Source organism: Takifugu flavidus, chromosome 21, assembly GCF_003711565.1.
Source record: "Takifugu flavidus isolate HTHZ2018 chromosome 21, ASM371156v2, whole genome shotgun sequence".
Taxonomy (NCBI): Eukaryota; Metazoa; Chordata; class Actinopteri; order Tetraodontiformes; family Tetraodontidae; genus Takifugu; species Takifugu flavidus.
In genome coordinates, this window is record NC_079540.1 from 8,801,779 (window position 1) to 8,829,498 (window position 27,720).

The 27,720-nt window shown below is 46.7% G+C and overlaps 2 protein-coding genes across 15 annotated transcripts; both read right to left on the minus strand.

Annotated features, from left to right (window-relative positions):
* Window positions 1-177: 177 nt before the first annotated feature.
* On the minus strand, window positions 178-3,764 carry fam133b (family with sequence similarity 133 member B). Of its 14 annotated transcripts, none has more exons than XM_057021343.1 (12): window positions 3,618-3,764; window positions 3,164-3,261; window positions 2,789-2,848; window positions 2,578-2,656; window positions 2,350-2,454; window positions 2,238-2,270; window positions 2,021-2,089; window positions 1,815-1,910; window positions 1,692-1,730; window positions 1,310-1,402; window positions 912-962; window positions 178-795 (listed from the first exon to the last, which is right to left on the minus strand). In XM_057021343.1, the coding sequence occupies exons 1-12, from the start codon at window positions 3,639-3,641 to the stop codon at window positions 700-702; spliced, it is 843 nt and encodes a 280-aa protein (XP_056877323.1). In that variant the 5' UTR covers window positions 3,642-3,764; the 3' UTR covers window positions 178-699. The 14 variants fall into 14 exon arrangements, with proteins under 14 accessions (XP_056877323.1, XP_056877325.1, XP_056877316.1 ...); XM_057021345.1 differs by having other exon boundaries at window positions 908-962; XM_057021336.1 differs by having other exon boundaries at window positions 889-962.
* A 340-nt stretch (window positions 3,765-4,104) lies between these two features.
* On the minus strand, window positions 4,105-27,148 carry cdk6 (cyclin dependent kinase 6). The gene is made up of 7 exons (XM_057021333.1): window positions 26,871-27,148; window positions 23,980-24,115; window positions 20,030-20,197; window positions 11,479-11,588; window positions 7,274-7,324; window positions 6,698-6,833; window positions 4,105-6,612 (listed from the first exon to the last, which is right to left on the minus strand). Exons 1-7 carry the CDS (start codon window positions 27,092-27,094, stop codon window positions 6,460-6,462), a joined length of 978 nt encoding a protein of 325 aa, XP_056877313.1. The 5' UTR covers window positions 27,095-27,148; the 3' UTR covers window positions 4,105-6,459.
* Between the last annotated feature and the right edge of the window lie 572 nt (window positions 27,149-27,720).

The window sequence follows — 27,720 nt, forward strand, 5'->3', positions numbered from 1 at the left end:
TTCAGTTGAGCTTCCTGTTATAAAGAGGAAACGAGTAAACGTCAAGAGGGGCACAGCAGGCCAAAAACTCGTAACTCATATTTTTAACAATGCAATTTTTATGGGAGCAGTTACATAGAAAACTGGCATCAGCAGTGGAGCCATGAAAAGAAGAGTTTGAATTAAATAAGTGCAACAGAGGCTAAAACAATACTTTATTTATGAATCCCCACTGCTTTACATTTACACTGGAGTGTAACAGTTCACAACAGAACACTTATTTCCTGTATAAATGTGTGACCGTGAAGAAAACCCAACTTCAATATGAGGCTGGCGGGACATCAGATCTACATGCATAACACGGGCACCAGAATAACAGCCTCATCTAGCACGGCAGAATGCAGGATGTCAGCTCTGGCATGGAGGCCGCCACACCTAGCTGGACGCTCACGCCACCGTCTCAAAGGTTGGGGGGGGGGACACAAAAAACACACCGATGTTTTCATTTCAGCAAAAACAATGATCAAAAGGGTGATAAAATGAGTCAGGATATGCATCGGTGTTGGCAGCAGAGGGACACGCGCCTCTCTTATTTTAATTAAAATAACAGCAGCGTCACTAACGTGCACGTCTCCCGCTCAGGTGTGATCGCTGGAGCACGATGAGTAAACGTTCCCAAAGGCAAAATAAGAGCTGGAGGAGCCTTCAGGACCGCGTCTGTCAGTCAAAGTCAGAGTCTGAATGAGATGCTGCCTTCTTTTTCTTTCTCCTGCCGTGTTTCTTGTGTTTCTTTTTCCTCTTCTTCTTGGACTTTTCCTGTCGACATAAACACGTTTGGATCTTAACAACACGTTATCTCAAGCACCGGCGCTTAAAGCAAATCTGCAGTGTTATTTTGGAGACAGTAACTTGTAAGAGGAAATCGTACGAACTGTGGTTTTCTCCCATTCTTCACTACTTCTCCTTTCCTTCTTCGCGTCAACCTTGATTGGCAAAACCCAGAAAAGGGGAAGTTGAGAAATATACAGTTTGAAACCAACAATGCACAGATTCGATCTGATTCCAGGTGTGTGAATGGCGCTAGTACACCCTCACATTCAGCCAGCTAGAAGTATGTCAACTATTTCCACCATGACACAATGTTCACTGAGTAAAAGGCACGTTACTGCTTCCCGAAAAAAAAAGAATAAAAAGCAGAAGATTGTGAAAGCTGGGAAAGTGAGAAGTAGGCCGTAAATGTAAGAGTTATTATTTCCACCTAAATACCATAAAGCAGAAATGATTCAGATTCAAGCCTGTGGTTGATTTTACAAATACACAGCAGATTTACCGTCTCCTCCCAGTCAGAGTACACAGACGATGCTGAGGATGAGTCCTTATAACTTCGCTCCGTCTTTCTTTTTCTGCTCCGGCTCTTCTCATCCTAAGAAACAATTTATTTATTTATGTAGTTTGGCCTGAAGACTTGTTGCATTAAACCTGAATAAGTGCAAAAACCACACTGGCCTCATTCCTACCCACCAAAAACCCTGCTGATACAAGGTTGAGTTGCCTGTTGCCAAGGTGAAACTTAAATGCAATAAGATGAACAATTTGACATTCTGTCTTTGTTACTATGGAAAAATGAATGTAGCATTTTAGCTAGCACCTGACATCAACATTACAGATCAAGACCTCAGACACCGAAGTAAGAGTGAATGAGTGAAAATCACCTTTTCCTTCTCGCCATCATCCTTCATTCTTCTCTTTTTCTTCTTGGGAATAAAAATATTTCAAAATCTTAAACTTAAGGGCACATTTACAATAAATATTTTCTTGTGTTTTCTCCATCAAACCTTGCTTTCTGCATCGGATTCTTCCTCTGAGGTGTTCGGTCCTTTCCTCGCCGATGACTTCTTTCGTTTACGTTTTTTTTTCATCTTCTTTTCATCCTAGAAATAAAAACACACATTGTCGTGCTGCTTTCTGTAAAAGGTTAATGTATGAAGGTCTTTGTTTGGGTCACACAAGGTCTCTGATCTTGAATTCTATCACGATTTACCTCATCTTCAGACTCTGAGGAAGAACTGCTGGAAGAATCAGAACTCGATGAGGAGGAAGATGAAGAATGCTTGACCAAAACACAATGAAATCAGGATTTGTTAGACATTTCTCTTGTTAACAAACTGGACCAATACTGAAGCAACGGAACACTGTTTGTGTGGGCAGCCAGAAAAAAGGCTCAGCTGTCCGTGAAAATACTGGAGGCTTCTCCTCACCCTATTAGATTTCTTCTTCTCCCGCTTCCTTTTCTTAAGACAAATAGAGGCAAACTTAATGAAAAATGCTATTTAATAGTCAGAGTTTACATATCAAAGTCGAAGAACATACTTCTTTCTTGTCCTTCTTCTCCTTCTCTTTGTCTGATGGCTTCTTGTCTTTGTCGCTTCCACCCAATAACTTCTCTCGGTTTTTTGCCAGTTCTTTTCTCCATTTCTAAAACAACATATATGTCTGAAAAAAGGGTGCTTTTGCTGCTGATCTTGCACTTAAATAATGTGAAGTAGATTTACAGTTTAGGAATACTGTTTGAAACCATTTATACAGTCAGAAACATACATCATTCATTTTGTCCTCAAAGTCAGCCAGGGCTCGAGAACCTTTCTTCTTCTTCTCCAGCTGTTCTTTCAGTTCCTCCCTGACAAATAAAAAACAACTGCTTCATAACTGGTATTGTACAATTTAGAAGAAATGCACATAATACAAGCAGCTTTGCACATCATTAAGGTTGCATTATTTAAATTAAAGGACTGGGTTGCAAGCTGTGTACCTGTGAAAGTCCAAATGGAGTCTGTAGATTGATATCCCCCACCCCCACCTCTCTATTGACCTTGTGGCAAGTACATGAAGGATTTGTTACACTTTCAGCATCAACCATTACTCTTGCACCAACTTGACACAGTCCAAAAGAGCAATTAACAGCATCAGAAAGCTGTCCTAAAACTAAAATTCTGGAAGATGCAGGATAGCAATAGTTGGAACTCAGCACTTGCAAGATGGTTAATTTAAAGCAGTCCTGTGATTTTTAGTCCTATTTGATGTTTCTTAGTTGTGATTAAACACGATGGTAAAAAAAAAAAAAGATGATGTTTGGGGAATCAAGGGTAAAGGAGATGTGCCAGGTAAAACCCTCCTCCTGACTCACCATGTCGGTCTCGGTCGGCTTAAATAATCTTGAATAGTTGGTCCGGAATTCTGCACCGGTCCCCTGGCTCGTGCAGCAGCAATCGGGTTGACATATGCCTGCAGCACACAAAAAAGACGGGACGCATTTTACATAAGCAGTTATATAGAAGCATCGTCTATCTTTGCGCATTTGCAATGCTTTAACCGTAAGCTACAACGGTATGTAAAACGGTGGTGATATAAAGCAATAGCGCTGTATCAATGTTTAATTTCCGATGTCATACATCAACTAAGAGATCATTATCTATGCCAAGAATTAGGACTTCATGTGGAGCTTAAATTGCTTGGTTGGATAGCCAATGCTAATGGCTGTGCTAAGGCTAAGCTGTTGCTGTCTTTAGCACTCACTGAAATCTAAAATTTAAGGCCGGCATTTTATCATTGTTTTTCATAGGTTTGGTAGCACATCTTACCACTCGATTATCTCTCTTGCCCATTTTCACTTATCAATGGGAGAAAAAACAGAAAAAACAATCATTAGTGTTGGCTAGCTCACATTGTTTAGCATTAGCCAGTGTTGTTTTTTTCCCCACTCACATTTGACGAAGACCTGCCCTAGTCTTCATCGTATTGGTTAATATCCGATATATAAGGGGCGCGATGATTGGGCAGACATTGGGTGACGTTGCAATATAGCTAATGCTGATAGGTCTATGGGGGAGCACAATTCGCGTCATACACCGCCTCAGCCAATCACAATCCCTAAATGGGCGGGCTAATCCTGGGCGACCCCGTTTCTTCTTCACGTTCCAAATATGTACATGACTTGGCTCATTACCGCCATCGCTTGGACCAACTGCATACTGCAAATATAAATCAATTTAACTATGTTAGGCGACGTTTAATTTACCGATCTTACAAGCCATAAATTAGAGACAAATCTAAAAGTCCAAACCGAAATTGATTGAAAGGCCATATTTTTATTAAACTGGTGTAACGACAATAATAAGACACCACCGCCAGTATTCATACACCAGCATAATGCCGAGTCTCAGTTTTCACATGCTAAAAACAAAATGTCACACAGGAGCACAGGTGTAATTGGAATTAAAAGAATAACATGCTGACTTTAAAATAATTAAAAAAAACCCTAGTTTCATTGATGCTTGACGAGAGTGAAATGCGTTACATGATCAAGTGTAATTAAACAAAAGCAGTACTGTTTTGATCATAAACTACTGTACGTCTTAAGTATTTGGAGCTTTCACTGCATTGTATGCACCACCCACACCAGATAAAAGTCTTCAATGATTCACACAGTGCTTAGTCGAGCAGACAATTATACATTAAGCTACAATGTGTTGGCCATCTAGCAACGGTTGCTGGTTCCAAACAAACAAAAGAAACTGATACAGGCAGTTATATTCAGACAGTAATGACTACAGTAACATATATTTGATAAATAGGAATGACAGTAGAAGATCCCTCATGTGATTGTGGGACAGCTTGAAAGAAAACCTGAAGTTGTTGTATTGTGGTAAGTTAGCCTGTGGATGTGCAAACTGTGCCCGGAAGGTTCGGAAAAGAACCCTTAGAAAAACCTGAGAAAGTCAGAGTGTGTCTGAGTGTGTGTGTTAGCAACACTACTTGATAAGAAAGAAGTAAACCAGTGTTAAAAAATATGTTACTGTTCTGCAAGAACTACGACATTAAAAAAATACAACTCTGCTTAACTTGCTTTTTTTTTTTAGTAGAAAAAAATTGAAATTGAATACATGAATACAGGGGACACGGGTTTAAAATCAAGCAAAAAAAAAAAAAAAAAAAACTGTACAGGAAATATTTGTGCATTGTCATCATTAAAAATCATAGCCAGTCATTCAAAAGCAAGTGAAGTTCAATAAGCACCCAAAGAGCCTCTTAAAATTTTCAATAGACAAAATACTCTTGCCAGGCGACATTCCGCGGACCCTCGCTAACCCTACACCTATCCGTATACATGACATATCTGTGGGCTGACCACGTACTCATCAAAAAGGTTTCTATCATTAGTTTGTACATGGCAGTCTACACTGTACAGTTCCACTGGCTAACATTCCTTAAACTGTCAAACTATTCTTACAAATTCAATATTTACCTAAAGAGCTGGTGTAAGCATTACACATTGTGGCCCAGCATCTCAAAGGACTCAAGTAACAATTTGATAAAAAGCATATAAGACTTGCCAATAATATATATATATAAAAAATTAAATATGGATTATTGGCGTCATGTAAAACGTTGCTGGTAGGACTGTTTGCAACCACCGTATCGTGGTGGTAAATGGTATTTTCTAGTAATAAAAGCCTGAAATGGCGGAAGCGATTCGACATCAGGTGAGTGGCAGCAATAATTCTTTCATTGTCTCAGCACTAATAACAGCATATCATAAAGACCAAGTCCCATGAAGAGTGCAGAAACCATTAGAATCCCGCTACTGGTCTGCAGTTACTCCAAATATCCTCAAGGTGGCAGAACTAAAATACAGGAAGGGCTGGAATGACGACGCAGGAGGCCGGCTTGCGATGCCTTTTAAGTAGGTGGGTGGATGAGGGTGCTTCATGTCAGTGGTAGTGTACGCGCTAAATGTCTGTACTGGAGACGGGCAAAGGGCCACGATGTCCACCGAGGTCCTCACCGGTTTCTGGTTTCCTTTGCATTGTTAAGAGTCAATCGTCAAAATTCAACAACCTAAAAGCAGCAACAACAATCTATCAAATCGTGGAAGGATAGCTTTTGTGCATTCATCAAAGGGTTGGCGCCGTCCTTGCCCTTTTCTTTAGGAGTACTTTTCCTCCAGCTTTAGAAACCGCCCCCCTTGTTTTTGGTTTTTACCCGACGTTGAATCAAAACTGATTGGACACTGATCGTCGAGAAGTTCCAACCATTCGAGGGGAACTATCGATGTGTATCAAAAAGTGGAGGGATACTTTACTGAAGGCGGCGCAGCGCTCTCCCCAGCATCTGAACAGATCAGCAGGAAATCTTATGACTACAGACGATAAAAGAAAAGCAGCAAAGTACAAGAATCTGGGGGGGTGGTGGTGGTGGTGGTGGGGGGGGGGGGGGTGCTGGAAGATCAGATCGAGAACAAGTCGGTTGGAACTTCTGCTCGATCGTCTCCAAGGGTCAACCTGACAACAACGAATGGAGTCGATCAATATCTACCTGCTGATCAGTGTCCAAACAGATTACCCAACCAACTGTGCATGTTGCCCAAGCATAAAAACCAGCGAGGTCGGGTGCACGGCTGCGTCCGCAGGGTGAAGGAGGACATCAGGCAGTCCTCTCCTCCATAGTGGGCTTATTGCTCGGGATGGGCTGCGCCGCGTAGACACTTCGACTGTGGCTGTCCACGCTTTGGAAATACGGGTGGCTCAGCGCAGCAAAGGCCGATATCCTCCTGGAGGGGTTGAAGGCAAGGAATTGCTGGAAAAGAGGGAAGGAAAACCACAGCTGGTTAGTGAATCAGAAGGTTGGAGAACATCATCACCAATTTGGATCCGTTTGGTACCATTAAGAGGGCCTGTCCTTGCTCGTCCATGTCCGGAACGAAATTCTCTATTGGCTTAGGGGGTCGGGGGGTGAAGGCACTCTGTGGCAGGGCCACTTCCTGGGGCCAGTCTTCTGCTGAAGGCACTCCCACAACACTGGGGGGTTGAAGACAGGCATCAGTACAGTTGGAATCCATGAACACAAACACATAAAATTAATAATGTTGCTCTTGGCAAGTGTCTCCTAGCTTGGATCTCAGTACTTCATTACAGTTCTAAGAAACAAACAGCACGGAATGTAAAATCAATCCGGCATCCTAATTCTCTGCAGGGCCGCATCCCGGTTGTTCGAGCGCTGCTTTAAGGGCGCCGCCATCACGCAGACAGGCGATGAGCCCCTCTGAAGGTACCAGATGTAGGAAGGATCTTGATTCCTTCCAAGGTTGTGACAATTAAAACTCGGCTAAATGTGTAACCGAGCTGTAGGCGGAACCAAATCTCAGGTGTTTGGATTCTCAAATGTTGCAAATAGTCGATTATATATATGAGGAATGTCTGACTCCAATCTACTGGGAAGCGCAGCTAATAATACTCACTCAAAAATCTTGCCCAGCTGATCAACATCTGAGTTCCCTCTAAATAGCGGCCTGGGAAAAAGGAAATAAGCAGGGTTATTTTCAAGGCCTCCGCTCCGACATCTGTGTCTTCTTTATACACTGTGCTGTGCAAAAGGCAATATTTTAATTTCGTTTTGGCCAACATTGCAGGGCACCAATTATCTCCACGTTGAATAAATTCCCACAGTAAACTGCAGATGAAGCGGCCCCGACGTGCAGCGTTTGACCCGAGGCAACGAGGAATGTGTGACTCTGCTGCGAGCGTTTGAAGTAGCCACACACTCGCGGCGCTGTCTCGTGTTGCCAGGACCGCTGAGCCGGGAGAGAGGGAGGAGAACACAGTAGCAGCGCCGCTCGCGGTTCCTGTGGCTTTGGACGGCCGTGGGCGGCCATGCCTGGCCTGGCAGCGCCGCAGATTCCACTCGCCGTCACCAGCTCAGGACAGAAAAAGCCCATTTAGAACCAGCGCGCGTGTGTCCGTCCCTGGCCCGGGTAAAGAGGAGGACACACGTGGAAAGAAAAGCTTAAACAGAGACGGGTACGCGGCCCAAAGCCTTCTGCCCGACATCCTGTTAGAGGAAACAAGATGTGCTTCGGAGAAACGGTCGTATTTTACTGATCGCTCTCCAGCAGATGTCAATGTAATGCAAGATATTGTCACACGGGTGCACTTGAAGAGAGCTGCACTTCACTCGACGGGCTGACTCGCCACCATGTGCTCCCTGTGTTTTCCCACTTGCAGGAAGCTTCGCATAGCTCAACACCCACACTTTCCTACAGACTCAGACGCTGGGAAATTAGTCACAGAGGGGCATTTTGCACACATTTACAATGACAGCTAACCTTCTGTTCCGCTTCGCTATCTGAAGTGGAACTAAGGGTTCCTTTCCACCTTATGGAGTCGGCACCCCAGGGGTCTCAGGCTTTCTGTGCGTGTGAGCCATCCTGCTGTAAAACGGCTGACTTTGGAGGAGGGCTGATACCGCACATGCAAGTCTTTTCAGGATAAAGCAAAGCACTGAGGTTTGAAAGCCATTTAAGATCAGACCAAACCAGTTCTGACTGTTGCAAAAGAAGAAGTAGTTGAAGAAGGAAAAAAAACAACAAAAAAAAAAAATCACCGACAGCAAAGTCATCGTGCCAAAACAAGTAGCGCTGATAATTCCAAGAGGTCCATTTTTAAACTTGGAGTGGTTTGTTGAGGGGGATAACCGGATTCTCAGAGCTGGCAGCGCGCACGTGCCGAGGGACAGCACAGGGGCACGAAGGCAAACTTACATCCAGGCTCCTTTAGGCCCGACTTTAAGATTTCCACACAAACAAACAAATGTGTGTCAGTGAAAGGAGGCCCGGCAGTGGGCTCGGGCCGAGTCACGCTTTCCTTAGCGGCAACATGGCTGTGTGGCTCATTCCACAACCTCTGGAATGTGCGCGTGCACGTTAGCATGTGAGCGCGTCGATCTCCCTGGGTGGCAGAGGAGAGGGTTCCCGATGCACGCCGGAGCATCTGAGCCCCGCGTGTACGAGAGGGGGCCATCCCAGCGGACGCTCCGGCCCGGCGACAGAGTGTGAGAAAGTCAACATGGACGCGGAGCCTCTCCCACGTTAACGCAACACAGTAAACCTTTCCAATCTGGAGCAATGTCAACATGCAGGAGTGCTCGCTCGCTCCCCATTCACTGGCGCTATGAGTCACGGCAACGCCATCCCAGCCATGCAGATGCAGACTTGTATGATATTTGCTCAAATTCCTTTGTTCGCTATCATTAGTCAGTTGTCTCCTTTCTTGTGCCACAAAACCGTGATGACAAAAGTGGGGAGGAAGATGCCCGAAGCATCGTTATGTTGGTCTTGAGAAAAAGCTCCAGGATTCAGAGGTGGATCTGGATCAATGGATCAGGGCGAAACGCCGGTCAGTTACCAACTCATCGGGCACAAAATGAAGCCTCTCTACCCAAACTGTTCGCGGTTATTATCCCCACTTCAGCACGACCGCCGACCAATGAGCAGTGTTTGTTCCCCCTCCCTTGTTCCACACTTTACTTTCTCTGGCCTTCTCTCACCGCTTCTCCCAGGTGCCCTTTAATCTCTAACAGGTGGCCTTTTAAATGCAGCCATCTTAATCACCTGCAGAGACACCGCGCGTGTGTGTGTGTGTGTGTGTGTGTGTGTGTGTGAGAGAGGCCATCAAAGAGCTCTACCTTGCCTTCCACCTTGAAGCAGACTTGGACAGATGCCAGATTGTGAAAACACACATGTACGCAGCAAGGATGTGTTTTTTTTCACGGTTTATTGTGTCACAGTGAGACCAGAGCGGCTCTGATGCAGACACACAGCTCTCATCTCAGTGCAGAGCTGCCAGGCTCAGGGTGTCTCTTCTGTTATAGGAACACGCAAAAGGAACGAGGGCGGAACGCTCTCGCTCTCTGTGCACATTTCGGTGTTGCACAGCTATGAAACCCCATATTAAACCCATAATAAACCCACGTCGGGCAGGGCTGCTCATTCAGCCCACTATATATAAATTGAATACTGTTTGAACTGGTGAACTGTTATGGAAATTTATGAGGAATGCCTGACTGGAAATCTGACTCGGAATTATATACTGCCACCAAATCCATAACATCAGATATGCTCTGATAAAGCGTGGAGCCAAGACGTCCCCCCAGGACTTAAAAAGGTTGGTTAAACAATCATCCCTAAGTCCTAAAGGAGGACTGTGACCAATGATGATGCTGGATAAATCCCGATTATGTTGACATTAAGTGATTCGTCGTTTGATCTAAAGAAATCTGGGAGGATTATACGAAACGAGTTCTGCGGCTTCCCCGATTAGGCAGCAAATCGATGTTACGGGCGACCAATTGCGACGCCCTGACGACCTCTCATATCATGGAAATAGGCTGACAGTGATAGCATCAATGCAACCCCTTGTCCATCCGTCGCACTTCATCACGTGAAAGTATTTGAAGACATGATCTCGTCTCCCGAGATCCCTTTTTACTTTCCTTTTAGCTCCGCTGACTTACCCCAGAGAGACTGGAGGTAATGTTAGCATGGCATTTATCTTATGATGTCCTCTCCACTGACCTGACTCCATCTGGGACCGTTCATTGTATCCCAGTGTGGGTCACTGGGCACGCGTGTCTGCATCTCAGGCCGTAAAGACAGTTGAGGAAGGAAGCATAAATTACAGCCAGGGCTCCTCCTGGCTGCCTACCTCCGACACACTGTTCTTATCTCCTCCTGAACACAGCAGGCTGGTTAGATCGGCGTTCACTCTGGATGCCAAAGCCCACTTCTGCACATGGTACTGCCCAGATATCAGAATTAGGCTGAAGCGGCAATGATAAATCATGGCTTCACACCCTGGCAGAGGCATGTTTCTTTTTTTCTGTCTTCCTTCCTTCCCAAAATCAGACAGTTGAACTAAGAAAAACCGTCTGTTATTAGCTTGGCTCTCCAGCGCGTGTGCGAAGTTCGTTAGACCACAAAGACGCTGAAACCACAGCAGGCAGTCTCCCATTACTGTAATGGCTCGATAAGCCAACTGCTCACAATGCATCTGACAGGTGCCATGTGAAGGAAATCTTGAAGTTTTACAAATACCCCAACAACGCAGGTTCTTCTTCTGGAGTCTAACCGAAATGGAAAAATTCACCCTCCGCGCGCCGGACGGTTGGAGCGGAAGCTCGCCCAACATTGAAGGAGTTTGAGGGATTAAAGCCTCGACAGTTAATGACTTGATAATGAGCACGTGTCTGAGCATTAGCAGCGCCACTACCTGTATCCTTAACTGTACTTATACGCTAAGCTAAGCAGTTGTTTCGGTCCATTCGACCTCAGAAGCCTCCTATAACCAATTTAATAGCCTGACCAGTGACCCCAGTAAGATACACACCTATACACACAGTAAGTGCTCTCTAACCTCAGGCCAAACCCAAAAATGTATTTAAATCGACACACACAACCCATTATGAGCTACGAAGTGTTTCCATGGTGGCGCTAGGCCACAAGAGACCGTTGAGTGTTAAGTGTAAAGATATGAATGAGCATCTGGTGAACATGTCAGCAGAAACTTCTGCATTCCATCGACCACTGGCGAACACGTCGGCACACAACATATTTATCGGACCAGAACTGAAACCCTTTACAGGCGGGTGGCCATCACATTTTTCACTCACCTCCTCCTGAACATCTCGGCAAAGATGCAGCCGACGCTCCACAGGTCCACCGGCGTGGCGTAGCTGGACTGGAGCAGCACCTCCGGCGCTCTGTACCACAGCGTCACCACCTGCAACAGACGTCACCTGGCCGTCATTTCATATAGAAAACGTCCCTTAATGGCACGAAACGACTGCAATGGGGTCTTCCAATCGGCGTTACGCACATGACAACACTTACTGTCGTAGAGGTAATATTTCTATACACCCCCCTCTGAGATTTATGCAAGGTATGAAGTCATATCTGGAAAGATGTGTCAGATTAAAACCTGGCACATGTACAAGAAAATAGCTAATGTGACCTGAGGTGTAACGTATCAGTTTTTCCCACTCCTTCCCGAGCCTGGGTTTCCAGGCTTGTCACAACTTTTGCCGAGGGCTCAGCACGCACGTTGAAGCGTAGCCTGCAGGAAAGCTGCAGCATTGTTAACAGCTACAGTAAGGAAAGCCTCCAGACAAAACCCAGTGACCCCTGGTAAGAGTGGACCGGTTCCAGGTGCTTTCCTCAACTCCAAGATTTTTCCAGCAGTGTTTGGCTGCTGTTGCTCCACACACGGGCCCTGCAAAGCCCGTATGTGGAGCTCCGCGTCTGAGGCGAATGTTAGTTTAAAGAATGCGGTGGTGTCGCTGCAGCTTTTCCGAACGCTGGCCCAGTCGCTCTCCAGGAATATTGGAAACAAAACGCCGAGCTCCGCGGATGCTCCGGCTTGTTCTCTGCCACTGTGACGCACTACAGGTTAAGTTTAGCTTGTGTTTTCAACACTACTTTTGGTTTGGACTCCTTTACAGCGCTGAGTTGTGCCCAATGCTGTAGCCTGACCTGCACCTCTTTAGAAATGCTGAGTCGATGTGGATCCCATCCGTCCATCAACGTCTCTGCCTGCTCCCCTCTTGTGTCCCGGTTTCTCTCCACATGCAAACATGCATCACACATTCTTCGCGACCTTCAGGCCTAATTTCTGTTACGAACCGACTGAATGCCTAACGAACCAACGACGTTCCCATCTGCCACTCTTGCTAACAGGCTAAATTAGGATGATGTGCTTGTTAAAACATTAGCAGCTAAATCAGAAAGCCAGCAGAGCCTGCGCAGATCTTCACAATGGTATCATTTAGCTAAAAGCAGCACTTCTGTCCCGACTCACTGATCCAGAAATATGATCTAACTTGGCCAAACGCTACCCCAAATAATTGCTCAATGAGGCAGCTGAAAGTAAACATTCGGTCACATTTTTCCGGCTACACTGAATCACGCTATTAGTAGTGCCAGTGGCAACTTTTTGCACATGTCTGATCTTTTTCACTCAGCTTCCTGCTTCAGAGAAAGTATGGTCAAAGTTAAACATGAATGGAAACTGCAGCACCACCAACAGAAAGGCCAGACAGTGTTGCTAGTGTACTTTAATAGAGCTGCATTTATCTAGATCATGCACAGACCCCAGTATAACACACCCTTTAATTTAATGCCGTATTGACACAAAGGCTCTTTAGGTGACATTTTACATTCGACTCCACTGCTCGGAAGCCTGGATGCAACACACTCGAATGCATGCAACAACATCGCTGCATGCAGCTTGTAACCCTACAGTCAAATGTCAACCTGCATGAATACATACATACAGCCAAGCTTTCTAGGAAGAACCACAGACCATGAGCTCGGGGTATATCCGCCTCTGAACAGAATCACTCGAAATCGTGGCCACAAGTGCAGATTAAGCCATCAGCTTGTGCAGATACCTAGCGGCACCGGGAGACATATTTAAGAGTAAAATTAGAACACCATCATGAGATGAGTGTGTGAACTCAATTTTGTTTGTGCAATTTACTCTACATAGCTGCATATTTCCAAAAAAACATACATTATAGTGTAAAATAGATGATGTTGCCACCATACAGCTACTCTGAACAGGCATTTTGCAGCCGTTATCCTGCTCATCAGCAGATCCTGTTCGCTGGTCTTTCAGAGTAACACAACCGTGGGTGAGGCTGTAACATCTCTGAAAGCATTGTTATCACGCACAGCCACCATCCTGAGTGCACCGATATATTTACATTCAGTATGAATCAACCGTGTTGGACGAGAAATCCCGAAATAAACCCTCTTGACAAAGGAACACGCTCTGACTCATGGCCCAAACACACAGCATAATAACTGTTTTCATGGAGACTATTGTAACAACACGGAGGATGTTGTAAAAACAGAAAGGGACATTCTCCAGTGGCAGCGTTTTTCTGTGCTTTATTTGGTCCTTTCCCTTCCTCTTCTCCCGACCAGATTTGCTGTGCATCTTCCTTAGTCTTTCTTACCAATGTCACTCTCTGTTCTGCTTCCCACGTCCTTTCAGCTCACCGCTCTTCCTCTACAGACACACAAATGGCATGCAAAACAAGCAGAAACAGAAACTTAGCCGGGCCTGAAATGTTTAACTGTTTTGTCAGCTTGCATTTGAAGTCCGTCTCTCCTCCTCTTCCCTTCCGCATGGCAACAGAAAAGCCAGAATAGGTCAGATAAAGCTGAGCACAAAATAAAGGGAAAGAGAAAAAGAAAGAGAGCGAGCGCGTGTTGGGCTGACTCTAGATTAAAGGACAACATTCTAGGAATTCCTCTCTGCTGAGAGCATCCTCCCCCTCACCACCACCACTCTGCTTCAGGGAGGAAATGGTTTCTCGTGGCCCAGAGGACCTCTAGACCTCCTGGGCTGGACCTCCAAGCTTGACTGGCTTGCAACATCCGGCCCCATGCCACCATCCCGCTGTAAGTGCACATGGACATTTGACAATAGGGCGCACGAACGCGGAGGTGTTTGGTTTGTGTTATCTGTCAGCACGTGCACGTGACTGAGCGAGCACCTGCTTTTTGCCTGGGTTCACGTGCGTCGGTGCCAAATGTTTTCCCTCGTCTGCTGGCAAATGTATGCAAGTTATCTGCAGAATGTGTTTGATGTTTTAGGGTTAATGACATTTTGCAGCGGAGGAATTTACCAGACGTTTGCTGCCGTTGCACCGATTTTTCCACTTTTGATCCAATAATGTGACCAGTGGTGCATTTATGCCCACCTTCAAGAAGAACGTGGGGCAGGTTCTTGGTTGCATGTGTGACGCTCTTCAGCATGGCCACAGCTGTGAGGAAATGACTCTGGAGACATCTGGACTAAGGTGATGAGCACCGGTCCTGAGGAGTGGGCACGCACCTCCTGTTCCAGTACAACATTCCCATATCCAGTGTAATTAACATTCCACCGGCTTAATGATCACAAAGACCCTTAAAAAAAAAAAAACAGAAAACTTTTCAGTATAACAAGGGCTCAGGTGATGTTACACAAATTCGACTTTGATGTTTCCAGTGGATCTCCACAGACCCACTCGTCTTTCGCCATGACGACCATTTTCCTTTCCCTCTCCTGAGCGGGGCCTTTGCTGTGACCCAGTGCCACGAGGATGAGACCGAGGCTGCAGCGCTGGCAGCGCAGGGGCCGGTGGGGCTTGGCCAGGGGCCTGTGTTTACATTCCCTCTCACTGAGGAAGCCCAGGATGAAAGAGCACCACTGCATGTGCAGACGCATACCATTTACAGTACACACACGTGCACAGTCACAGACCTGCGCTGCATCAAGCAGCCTGTGACCAAATCACGGCGTTTGGAGCTCTCTTTTATTATATCATAAATATTCACAGCCGTCTCTCGGGTTAAGGCTTCAACTGCATCAAGTCCTGGAGCCTGAACTTGATTACGTTCCTGACAGCAACAGGAATTAAACTCTTCCTACACAAGTCTAAGGAAGGAAAAAGGATACAGACCCAAGTGTATAAGCAGGCCACATATGGGAAAACGAGAGCGGATGTATGTGAACGCTGCTACGCACTCGGGACTACAGCGAGGCTGAGGCTGGAACACTGAGCCTCTGGAGAGGCCCCACTGAAAGCTCTAGCAGTCAGCCATGTTGTAAACAACATTATTTCACTCCTCCCTCACTTTCCCTCCTTCTCTTGTTCTGCAGAGAGGACAACTCCAATACCCTACAATGCAGCAATTCCAGGCCAAGAAAGGAGATAGGAAGGGGAAGAGATGATTCCGAAGACCCCATTTGAGCGGGGAAGAGTCGAGCTGCGCGGCTCGGAGGGGAAAGTGCAAGAGCAACGCGCAAACTATACAGTAGAAAAGGGAAAAAAAAGGGGCACTACAAATGTTGCCAAAGTATGTGCAGTGTACAGGAATGCAGCATGGGGCCCTCGGCGAGTGAAACAAAGACAGCACAGTCAGTGGCGCTCTCTCCCCAGTGCTACCACATCCGCACATCATTAGCTGGAAAATTCCTGATATATGCTGTAATTTTTTCTTGCCCCCCCCCCTCCTCTTTCTGTTGCCATTGCTGGTACTGACAAGGGCTTAATTTCCAGATGCCGGTTGCACATTCACTCTCTGCATATATACCCACCAATTAACCATGTTTTCATGCCTGTGGCTCCGTCAAAATCACCTCCAATAAATGAGAATAAAAAGAGCGCGTCGTAACTATTGACAACGCTAAACAGGGATATATAAAAGAGAGGAGCAGCGGCCTGGACCCAAGATGCTTAAATGTATAACAACATGGTCAGCGATGTCATCGTCTGTATTTAAGGTTCAGTACATCCTGGCTAACGTGCGCGTGCGTTTCCCGATGTCAAATCGAGGCCAGCCCCTTTGCTCCAGCCCGTTGCAGCCACAGAGGATGACTTCTCCTTTCTTTCCCCATGCAGAGCGTTTGAGGAAATATCTAAACATTCCCAGAGTCTGCTGCACGTGCTCTCCTGCGTGCACTGCAGTTTCCACCTCTGCCCCAGACTGCAAAAGTGATCCGGAGTCTGTGAAAATGTAGCGATAACACTACTTACTGTGTGGGGGAGGCTCTGTCTTCTAGTCAAATTAACAGTTTTAGACACCAAATAAGGGAAAATTGTCAAGAGGCGTCCAACTTGTGTGCATCGCCGTCCCTGTTCTGAGAGGTAGCGTCGCACAAACATGAATCTACCCGACAGATTTGACAGGAACCCATTTTAAACCTGTGCTATATGAGACAAACGGTCATGAATTCAACCTCCAAAAACCACCAGATGTCCACTTGTTGGGTGGCGTGCAAAGGCCTTCATTAAATCATTAAGAGGTAAAGGTGGGAAAAAAAGCTGGAAAACTGATTGACAGTGAGCTCAGATGGTGGGGAACTGTGGCATTCCACTCAGGTTTTTCAAATCCAATTTGACAGGTGAAAACATGCACATGACACCCGAGTGCGGGAGCTCACGTCTTTCATGAGACCACGCGTTCCGCCTCGCATTACATCCGACCTTAAGGCCTCCTTGAGTTGCAGTAAGGGAGATCCTGTTAGGAAAGATTAATGTTTTATGACTTAGTGGTAAAACACAAAGTAAAAAGTCAGACTTTTTTGAAATCATTCTAAGATGAGATTCATTTTTCAGTGTTGGAGAACTGATTATCTGTTCCCAGGAACGTCGCTCCAGCATCTTAACCCATACATCAAGGCTAAAGATACGTCGATATGTATATAAATGACTGAGGATGTCCGGGGTTATGGGCAGCCATTGTAGTTGTCCCTTTGGTGTGGCAAAGATCCAAACCTTAGTTGTGGACATTGGCTGAAGCCGCTCTAGTTTAATGATGGTTGGATATGTTGTAAATGGTGAATGTCTGGAGCATTCGACAACAATGAGGAGGTTAACGAAGGCCGATAAGGACTGACCACGGAAGAGGAGCAGCGATGAGGAAAAGGCAGGGATAAAATCCTTCAGGTGCCAACTGTTGTGGATCCTCTCTCTGAACAAATGTCCCACTATTTGGTGTAAACGTGCACCAAATAGTGGGACATTTCGACTACAAACCTGAATAGCATTGTGATCGTATTTCCAGACATGTGGTGCATTTTTTGTACCCCCCCCCCCCCCGACCCTGCAGCCACCCCGGGATCATCAATACGGCATCAACGAAGCTCCAGATCTCCAGGGGCAGCCAGGAGCTTTATGTGACCCCGGGACCAACCCAATGGGTGGTCTCCCCCATCTCCCGCCTGCCTTTCAGCAGGGGTGGATCCTGGGTAATGCTGGGGCCATCATTCAGGCGCAACCGTGCACAGGAGACACGTTTTCTGAGAATGACATTAACAACCCTGCATGTTGCTGGGTGAGGAACGAGCCCACGGCAGGAAGAGAAGCACAAGCATTGCTGGTAAATTATCAGCACAAAGTAAGAAAGTGGTATACTTCCCAGGCACGAGGGACTGTTCGTAGGGACTGTATGCAAATGCCCTTTATGCACTCTTGTCATTCTATAAGTGTTAAATGAATCACTTTGAAAGCGAGAGAGAAGCACTTAAGCAACAGCAGTTCTCCAAAGCCCATCTGTCTAGCAGTAACAGTGGCATTTGGTGACTAAATAAGCAACTGCTGGTCCGTTGGGCAAAGGGGAAGATCCTCGTGTGCCCTTGTGTAGCTGTGCACGGCACACGGTTTTACAGTTAGATTATCTGCTTTTATTAGCAAGAGAAAACAGTCAATAGATGAATGAAGATCGTGTGTGTGTGTGTGTGTGTGTGTGTGTGTGTGTGTGTGTGTGTGTGTGTGTGTGTGAGCATGCGTGCCTTTGTGGGTGCGTGTTTTTTGGACTTCTGGGGGGATTCCAGACACAGGCGCATTAATCTACAACCGAAGATCCTATGATCACGTTGCAGCACTGCCCTCCAGCACATGCGCACACGCGCGCGCACACACACAAACAGACACACACACACAAGGAAATGAGGGCGTCAGTCTTTTACTCGCCTGTGTGCATCAGTAGTTTCAGGGACTAGTAAAGGTCAATTCCCATATAACCACTCTACCCTTAGAAGACAGAAAGCCTCCGTCTAGTTATTCATAATGTCACGGAACCTACTTAAACATCGCTTGTGGCGTAATAACACCCACACACACCCCGAGTTGTGTAAATTCCATGGTTAGGTATGAGCAGCGTTGCTATGCGAGTAATCAATCAGAAGGCTTTAGTCTTCATTCTAAAAAGGACCCATTTGCAAGTTGTTTCACTCTGAATCATAAAAAAAAAAACACATCAGTTGTGATAATAGGAAACTAAGCACGGGACTTCTAATTACCACGCATTACTCAAACAGCAAATAGGCCTGGAAAATTTTGAAACATAACCGACGATCAGCCGTGACAATTCTAACAGACCTTTATCAGGACTTCCTCATGGCCGCCCGCTGCCTTCATCCTGAGAGCACCTGCTTACTCTGGTCATCAGTCGGCCCCATTATTGGGGTTCAGTTAGTGATCAATAGTTGAGTCAATTGCAATTACAATTTCTATCTGTCACCAATGCCTTTCTGTTCATATTCAGTGTGACAGGGGTCAAACGAACTGTCCACTGATGCGTCTTTAGGTTTACAAGAAGCACGTTTGTTAATTATTGATGACCTAAAAGGCTCAACAACTTCAACATGGAAGAATAACCAGAAATTAGTATCGTTTCCTGATGCTTTACAAACATATTCAAAATAAATCATCCGCTTGTTTTAAATTTTTGCCCTTTTCCCCCCACATTTGCACGGTGACGGAGCTGTTTCACATCGCTCCGATGACCCGTCCACATATTAGGTGGTCTGAAACATCACAGATGAAATCAAGATATAACCCCAGCACGTTGATTAGCAGCACAAGCTACACGCGTGCACGAGTGCAGACACCTGTGTGAACAGCTCGATCACCTCATGTGGTCATCAAAAGCTTTTAACAGCGCACTCAGCTATTGTTCCGAGCTGCGTTAATCTTAAAATCTTGTCCGTCCTGAATTCAACTCTTCCGACAGACTCTTTTCAGCCTCTTCATTTTATCTGGTTATCAGAGCCCCGGAGCTCAACAGCTGCACATCAAAGTGCCGACAGTGGGAGGGGAGGGGAGTGCGTCTCTCCTCATCTGCCCCATCCCTGTCTGCAATGGCCACTGAGGGATTCCTGAGACTGATCACAGGGCCTCTTTGGCTCTCACTTTACACAGAGAAACCCTATCATTGGGCCCAGCGCTGCAGAGCATATCTACTGATGCAAGTGCCACCTACCTCATTCATCTACCCTCTGGAGATGGGATGGGGGCTCATACGCGCTCTATTAGCTGGGCGGTTTGCATGAGTGGAAAATTTTCCAATTAGGGCCGGGTTCTTGAGCAAAAAAACAAAAAAAAAAAAAAAGATACCGAATAAAATCTAAATATTAAATTCAATGCAAGGGTCCTGCACAGAGGCAGGTTTTAAGGATGCAGATGCAAGTTCAAAAACGCTTGTGCGCTTCCTGTGACATCACGAACAAAGTTATCAGATAATGCGATATTCCTGAGTCTATTTGCGTCTCTGGCCCAGTTAAAAACATCCTGTGACCCACTTTTGCAGTGTTTGCTTTGAGTCCCTGTGTTGTAAGAAACTGTTGGATGAGGCCCGCTGACTCCACCGAGGTGAACAAACAGAACTCACCACAGAGGTGAGCGCCATCTGGAAGCTGTAGATGCGGGCTAAACCAAAGTCGGCCAGTTTGATCTGTCCTCCGCTGGTGACCAGAATATTCTGGGGCTTCAGGTCACGGTGAACCACGCGGTGCGAGTGCAGGAAGTCCAGACCCTGGAGCAGCTGGTACATCATATCCTGCAAAAGAGTAATCAAAGAGGGGGAAAAGGGGGGGATGAAATAGGTAAAAATGTGAAATGTGCACCACCTTCTTAATAAAACAAAGCCTTTGTGCGGCGCTTTCACGCCGACTACGAACTCAGAGTTATTTCAAACCCTCCTGCCTCCACGAGAGCTTTCCCAAGCCTCCAGATCGATGTTTGAATTCACTCCCAAACAAAGGCCTGGATGACAAGACCCCGCAGAGAGAAGTAAAGCATAAAAGGCCGAGCCTCTGCGGCGCAGGCGGAGTTAACCAGAGGAGACCCGTGTCGTTTCTTGTCAACTGCAGCAGATGTTTGATAACTGACACACACACCCAGTAGGGCAGAGAGAGGCCTCGCTCTGGACAAGCACGGGTCTGTGTTTCTCAGCAGCTGTCCAGCTTGAGTTAATTGGCCCTTGTCCTCTTTTTAATGGCCAAAAGTTGACCTCAGAAATGTTCGGGAGCGCTGCGATTGTGACAGTCTAACCGGAGTAAATCATTGAGAGCAGCGGCGAACTGTGCCGGAGGTGGGCTTGACTCCGTCTCCGTCTTACACAACTGCGAATTTTCTCAGGGCTTCTGCCATTTTTCAAAAATTAAAACAAGAAATAATAAAAATAAATAAATAAAAATCAATCAATCAAAACAGACGGCCTCCGAGACAAGACGAGAACCAAATGGATGCGCGTTTGGATGGAATTCATCACGTCACTGCACAACACACGCACGCTCCCTCCCTGCACACTTGCCCTCTGCACACCCGCCGAAAGCCTCCGCCAAGACCTCACAAGTGACATGGACCTGAGCCCGCAGCTCCATTCACAGGCCCACCAGCTGGTGAGTGAGTCAAAGGGGTCTGCACACTCAAGCAGAAAACATTAGCAAACGGCGTGGGGCTCGCTGCCGTGCTGGTCACAGAGGAGGAGACTGGACGCCCAACAATGCCGCAAAGACCAGGAGTGATGTGTGTGTGTTGGTACACACACACACACACACACACACACACAAAACTGTCACCCTGGGTGTGTTTCAACATACAGTTCCATTTGTGTGTGTGTAGGCAGAGTGTGCATGTGTGCGTGTGTGTGCGCCCTCTGACCAAAGCCAGGCAGGAGGCATAAACAGACCTTCCTTTCTACATCTCCATCCAGCCATGACCCGGCGAGGAGGGCAGCAGACAGACAGGGCCATAAGAGAAAGAGGCAGGCAGTTGGTTATTTTGTGTGTGGAGCTGGTAGGGGGGGGCAGCTATTGTGTCAGCCCCCAACTCCACCACCACCAGTTCCTCTTCGCTTTAAATAGCCATTGCACCATGCGCCCTTTCAACAGCATTTCCTAGTAAACACTAATTACCTCAGAAGTGTGACTCTTGGGCAAACACACAAACAAACGTGGCCCCCTTCACCCGCGTACCATCTTCCCTCCAATATCAATTACACACGACACACATTCTGGCTCGGTTCGGAATGTGAAACGAGCACATTATTAACCCCACAAATGTGAAAAATTAACAGGAAGGAATCAGCCGGAAGGAAGGAATTTGGATTTCAGCTACAAGAATACCTAGACCAACGCACAACTAGATAGCATGGGTCACGCAGAAATTACACAAAAAGGCAACAGGAGTGACCCTAAAAAAAAAGCTGGAACACCGGGGGAAAAAAGTAGTGAGCCCTCCGCGAGATGCAGTCAAAACATGGCTTTCTGAGTGCACCTCCTTTTCTAATGCAAATGTACCAGAGGCAGCCATATTGTTTATTGTAGCTCGGCACAATATGGGACATCTGCCGGTTAGCGTTAGTGTAATTCCCTCCCCATGCTTCATTAACCTCCTCCTTTATGGGCTCAGAGAATAGAGATGGGAAGGCTTGGACATTGGTGGAAGAGGAGGGTGGGCCGGACCCAAGCGCCAGCCCGGCTGAGGAGCACCCAGGCTGGGGCAGCCCAACTGCTTGATGTCCTTCCAGCTCATTTGATTCCTGGAGGAGGACCTCTTTCATCAATGAGCATGCGGTGGGTCTCGAGTCCAACTGAGGCCGAGTGGGTGGTGGAAGGTGGAGGACGGGCTGGGGCGGAGGGGGTGGACTGGGTTTGAGGAGACACTTGCCTGGCCTCTTGCTGATGGTATTCACGAGTGAAAGCCGTGCGTAAGAATCTGCCCTGCATAGAACTAATGACGTGACATCTGAACAAAATTGTCCTTTTCCTCCGACACTTCCTGGTTATTCTTTCATTTCATCAACTGACCTATCGCCTCGGTGTTCAAAACTACAAATCGTCATTGTTGGAGTGCTTCTTAATGTTTCAAAAGGATGAAGAGTGTATCAAAAGGAGCATTGTTAATAACAACAAGTATCAGTTTTAGCAGAAAAAACCCCGGGAAAGCCTCCAGTGCCATCGATCTAATGCCACAGCACCCAACCATCATTTGAGCTCGACACAGAAAGGACACACATGTCTGGCCCTGGGGTGAAATCCAGCAGTGACTGGAAAACCTGCAGTTTCTCTCTTTTTCGAATGCGACACTTAAAACTAAAGATCCCCTCGCTCCTAAACGCAAGCCGGTAGCTCTCTGGTGTTACACGCGATAGGCTTACAGACCTCGGGGTGAAACACGATGAAGATTTTTAAAAATGGACAAGTATCGAGACATTGAGGGAAACTTAGAGAACAAAAGAGACGCCTGAACACCCATTTCCGACCTGCAGGCGACGCGTTCGGACGAGGCTCCTTTCACACGGCACCAGTTTACCGGTCAGCTCACAGTTACACAGGACAGTTCATGTAACGATGAAAACATCTGAGCTTGAAGGTCTCCGACCTGTGAGACCTTTACATCACAACCACCACTTGTCCCATCACGTTGCGCAACTTTCCCCCGCCACATCCAGTGAATTCCAATGTCCGTGCGGCAGTTAAACTCCCAGGAAAGTTAATGTGTTTGTTGCCTGGATGGCTCTAACTATTAATGTCCATTTTAACATTCAGGAGGATAGATGATATAAAAGTGGAGCGGACGCCTCAGCTTGATTAAAATCATCCCGCAGGAGTCCGAATGTGGCCGGATTAACGGCCCCAGGTAGCTCGGCTGTGAGGCAAGAGAATGTGGCCGGCGAGCTGGCCCGTGCGTCGGCGCATGCGCTGCGTTTGGCTTCTGTCCAGTTGGCCTGGGAGCAGAAGCGTCCCACCGAGTTGTTTACTAACAGTGTGCTGTGTGCGGTAGCAACCGGTAGAACCTAGCGAACCGCTGCAAAGCGTTTTTGGAAGGACTTGCTGATTCACGGACGAGTTTACTGACGCGTGAACTCGTCCGTCGCTGGTGTCGATTCAGCCGTGGCTAACACTTCTTTATGGATTGTGGTGGCGTGACATGAAAGGTCCCCAGTGTGGCCCAACAGCTACAAAGTGAAATCCCCACCTAGCTGGGGGTGGTGGCGTGACTCCACCCATAATCTAACAACTGTAAACAGCTTTCTGGACAGAAAGTTCAGTTGACTGAATTATTCACACCAGGCGAGCGACAAGTGTGGTCTTTGGAGGCGCGTGTAAATGCTCCTAGTGAGCGAGAGCAGACGAGCCTTTTCTGGGGCACATCTGCCACACGTGCTGCCCTTTGAAACACTCCGGTTCCTCTGAGAAAACATGCCCTTTGCCACACAGGCACGATTACGGTCGTGAAGTTTTACGGATTAACAAATATCTTTAACCAGATATGTGCCGCGTTGCTTTTAGACTGAACGCAGTCGCAGCCATTTATGCCAGAGTGACGAAATACCTTGATGGTCTCAGGTGGTACTCCTGGATCGGGGGCCTTCTCCAGATAAGTCGTCAGGTCCTGATCCACATGCTCAAAGACCAGAGTGAGTCTGGTTTCTCGGTCGGTCCGAGAGACTGTGCATACATCAAACAGCCTAAAAATAGAAAAGCATACATGAGAGAAGGGCGATAACGCCACAATAAGCCTCACAACAACATTTGGACTCAATGTTCTGGCTTTTTTTGAGTGCATCTACCGGCTTCTGTGCATTGTGATGCGCATCGTGTTGTATGTGAACAGATAGGTCTGATATTTCAGATGAAAATGCTTGCAGACAAAGGGCACCGTGTGCTGCAGGGCACGCTGAGGCACTCAGGAAAGTCAACCAACTCCTTCTATGCAGAGCCCTGAACAACACTGTTTACGTGTGTCTCACTAGGCAACAAACTAAGGCCAAGAATCCAGATTATGCTGAAGACTTTCCAAGGCAGGCTTTGGTAAAAACCTGGAAGAAGAAGAAGAAAAAAAAAAGCTGTCCAGTATGTTCCTCTTCAAAGCGCAGGGGACCACAAGCAGCATTCCTTGTGTGGCACTATGACAACTCCTGATGCTCTATGGGAAGTCGAGTGCAGCCTTGGCTGGAGCCGCTGCGAAAACAGCACGGCAACACAGCACACACAAGGAGGCACCGGGCAGATACCCTGGTTCAAAGTGACCAGGTTTTCATGAGATTTTCCCCTCACAGAAACACGTCTTTGAGGCCTGAACCAGGCTTTAACACTACCTGCATGATGGTCGACGGTGAAATCAAAACAATGTGCCACTGTAACGTTAGAAGCCGTTCAAGTAAATCCGAGCATGGAAAGTAATGACTAAACCTCTCCGGAAACCCTTTCAATATCTTCCGAGGCACCTTGTGTCCATGCCAACACCCTTGTAATCGGCGTACTTGCTGGAGTGAGGGGTGATTCATTCAAGGTATTCAAAGGTGATGTCACAGGAAAGACAGCGCTCTATTCCTGCAACATGGAGTTAAACGCCCCTCGCGGCTCAATTGTTGGCCTTCAATGGAGGCTCTCGCCATACACTGAACATATGGAATGAATAATGGGGCTCATTACAAACGTCCAGGAGTTGCCTGGAGTCTCACAGAAGGCCCGTCATGCACCCTTTCTGGCCCGGACGGCTGGGCCGCGCTTGTTGCCCCAACTGCAGGACGGCGAAATCCCAGCGGTTGCCCTGGCGATCCGATGAGCTTTTATTATGCATGTATTATTTAAACACGATGGGTCAGTTTTTTTGGGATTGTGAGCAGAGACGGGGGTCATTTAGGCAACGGAAGGGACGGAGCCTGCGCCACCATCCGTTTCAGCGACATCCCATCTTTACCCAACCTCTTCAGCATAAACATGCGCTGCGCCGCATTCAAATGTGCACGTAACCAACGAGACCGCCAGCACACACATGCATACATGCAACATGGCAGCGGCTTACAGAGGAGCAGAGCATGACCACACTAAAGTTTACAGCCTCCAGTCAACATCCACAAGGAGGCCTTCCTTTATGAGTCTAAGTATTTTTATTACTAAAGATTATTCTCTTTAGTTAAAGGGCCAAAAAAGGTTCCAAAAGTCCACCTTCTAATTATCTGGGCTTTTAATTTTAACAATATTGTCTTAAACCAATAAAGATAAATAACATGATCAAAAAGAGAAATTTACGATGCGATATTATTGCATCGCCACACTGGGAGATTATGTATTTATGTACGATTAAAGTAAATTTAGGAAATCTCCCCTTTGCTCCACGCTGTAAAAATTCCATGTTGAAAGGAGGACCGGGTCGGGTCTCGGCCAGAGCTGACGCACGAGCAGAAACCTGACTTTTGAGGCTGGAATTCACTTCAAAACTGAAAGTAAATGTGATGTCTGTGCACTTTGCACTGTGGACATTAACAGAACTTTCTACACTTTCAATGTGAGGGACACCAACAGAGGGGACTCCCCCGCACCCGACCACCTAAAATTAGAATTTGCACATTTTAAAATCAGGCCAAAAATAAAAATCTTATTGGGAAAGCAGTGTCTGGGGTTGCAATATTTATATTTCCAACAACAAATAGGAAGAGTTGGTTCTGGCCCGGTGGTTGGGATCGGATCATGAAAAACCTTAACTACTGTCCTTTCTAACGTAATCTTCCTTCCACCAAGTCCAAAAATGTGTGGGTCTCATTCTAGCTGTTCCTGTGCTGGTCCCGTCCTCTTGTTTTGTTATCAGTTCTTCAGTTACACATTTATTCTACTCAAGTTTGGGGTCAAAGCCCAGGCGGCACAGAGCGAGAGATGTGGAGGCGAGTCTGGGTCCAACCGAGGTGCACCGACAATGCAGACGGTATAAAAAAGCGTTACCAAGCGACCGAGATAACCTTTTGCAGTGGAGTTTGGCTGCACGGCGGCCCTTCTTCTGACCGACTATGCATGCAGGATTTGCGGTAATGTGATAAAACTCTCCCTCAAATCAAGTTACCTAATCTGCAAACAAATGGGTGAAAGTGAACACAGGCCAAACATATTGGGTATATGTGACTTTAAAGAATAAAAAAATAACACAGGAAAAATGCAACATAACGACGCGTTCCACAGCTCGAGTTGTGGTTAAAATAGTCACTAATATGGAATAATGGTCAACTTAAAGTACAAGTGTGATAGAAGGATGTAAATAGGGGCCACGGGCAGACAGGTGTGCACATCCCTGAAGTCTGACAGTGACAGCATTCAATGCAAGCTGCACATGAAATGACAGAAAGTGGTTTTTGCTTTTAAAAACAGCTCAGGAGTGTTTGTATGTGCCAACCCTCACGGCGGAGTATGAGTGTCGTCCCTCTCACATATGCCCCCCCCCTCACTTACCTGACAACATTGGGGTGCTCAAAGGCTTCGAGCTGCCTCAGTACCGCCACCTCCCGGATTGTAGAAAGCGGCATCCCCTCCTCCTCCGTCTGGACACGAACTTTTTTTAGTGCTACAAAGCGTCCTTCGTTCTTCAAATCTCTGGCCTTGTAAACTTTCCCATAAGCGCCTTCCCCGATCTCGGCCACAGCCTCATATCGAGTGTTGGCACTGTCTGTGTCCATTTTTGCGGGGTTTTTTTTGGTTTTCTGTCCCCTCTCCCTCTCTCTCGTCTCTTGTTGAGAATATTGCGGGGAATCCCGGCGAGGGTGACGAGCCAGAGAGTTTCTCACAAAGGCATATTCACAGAAAATGGTCGGCACGTGCAATGCCTAGATGACAGGGAGACACAGATGGAGGAAGACACCATCTTTGTCAGACGCGGTCAAACTGGGCTCCAGGTAGGCAACAACAGGACTGTCATTACGGTTCATTTCCAACACCAGAGCCCCGCTGCGTCTCCTCCTCCTATTACGCACAGCAACTCATGTCCTGCTACCTCTAACGCATATGTCAAATAATTCGAATTAAGCGCATAAAAAATTGGGTTTAAAGCAAAGGCTGCGGCCAGCGAGCTGTCTCGTGCATTTAAAAAGCCTACACCCACGTGCAGCTTTGCTTTAAATGCGTAAATGCGCACTTAAACTGTGAAAGGAAACCAAACCAGAAAATGTAAAGGAAAACGCACAAAGTTTGAGCAGAAACGTGACGCGTTAAAAATATAAGAGCTGGAAACGCGGAGAGTCCATATTCTAACCTGACTTTGTTTCGTCAGAGTTTGATGCGACACAAACTTAGCGAGCACGTGGCT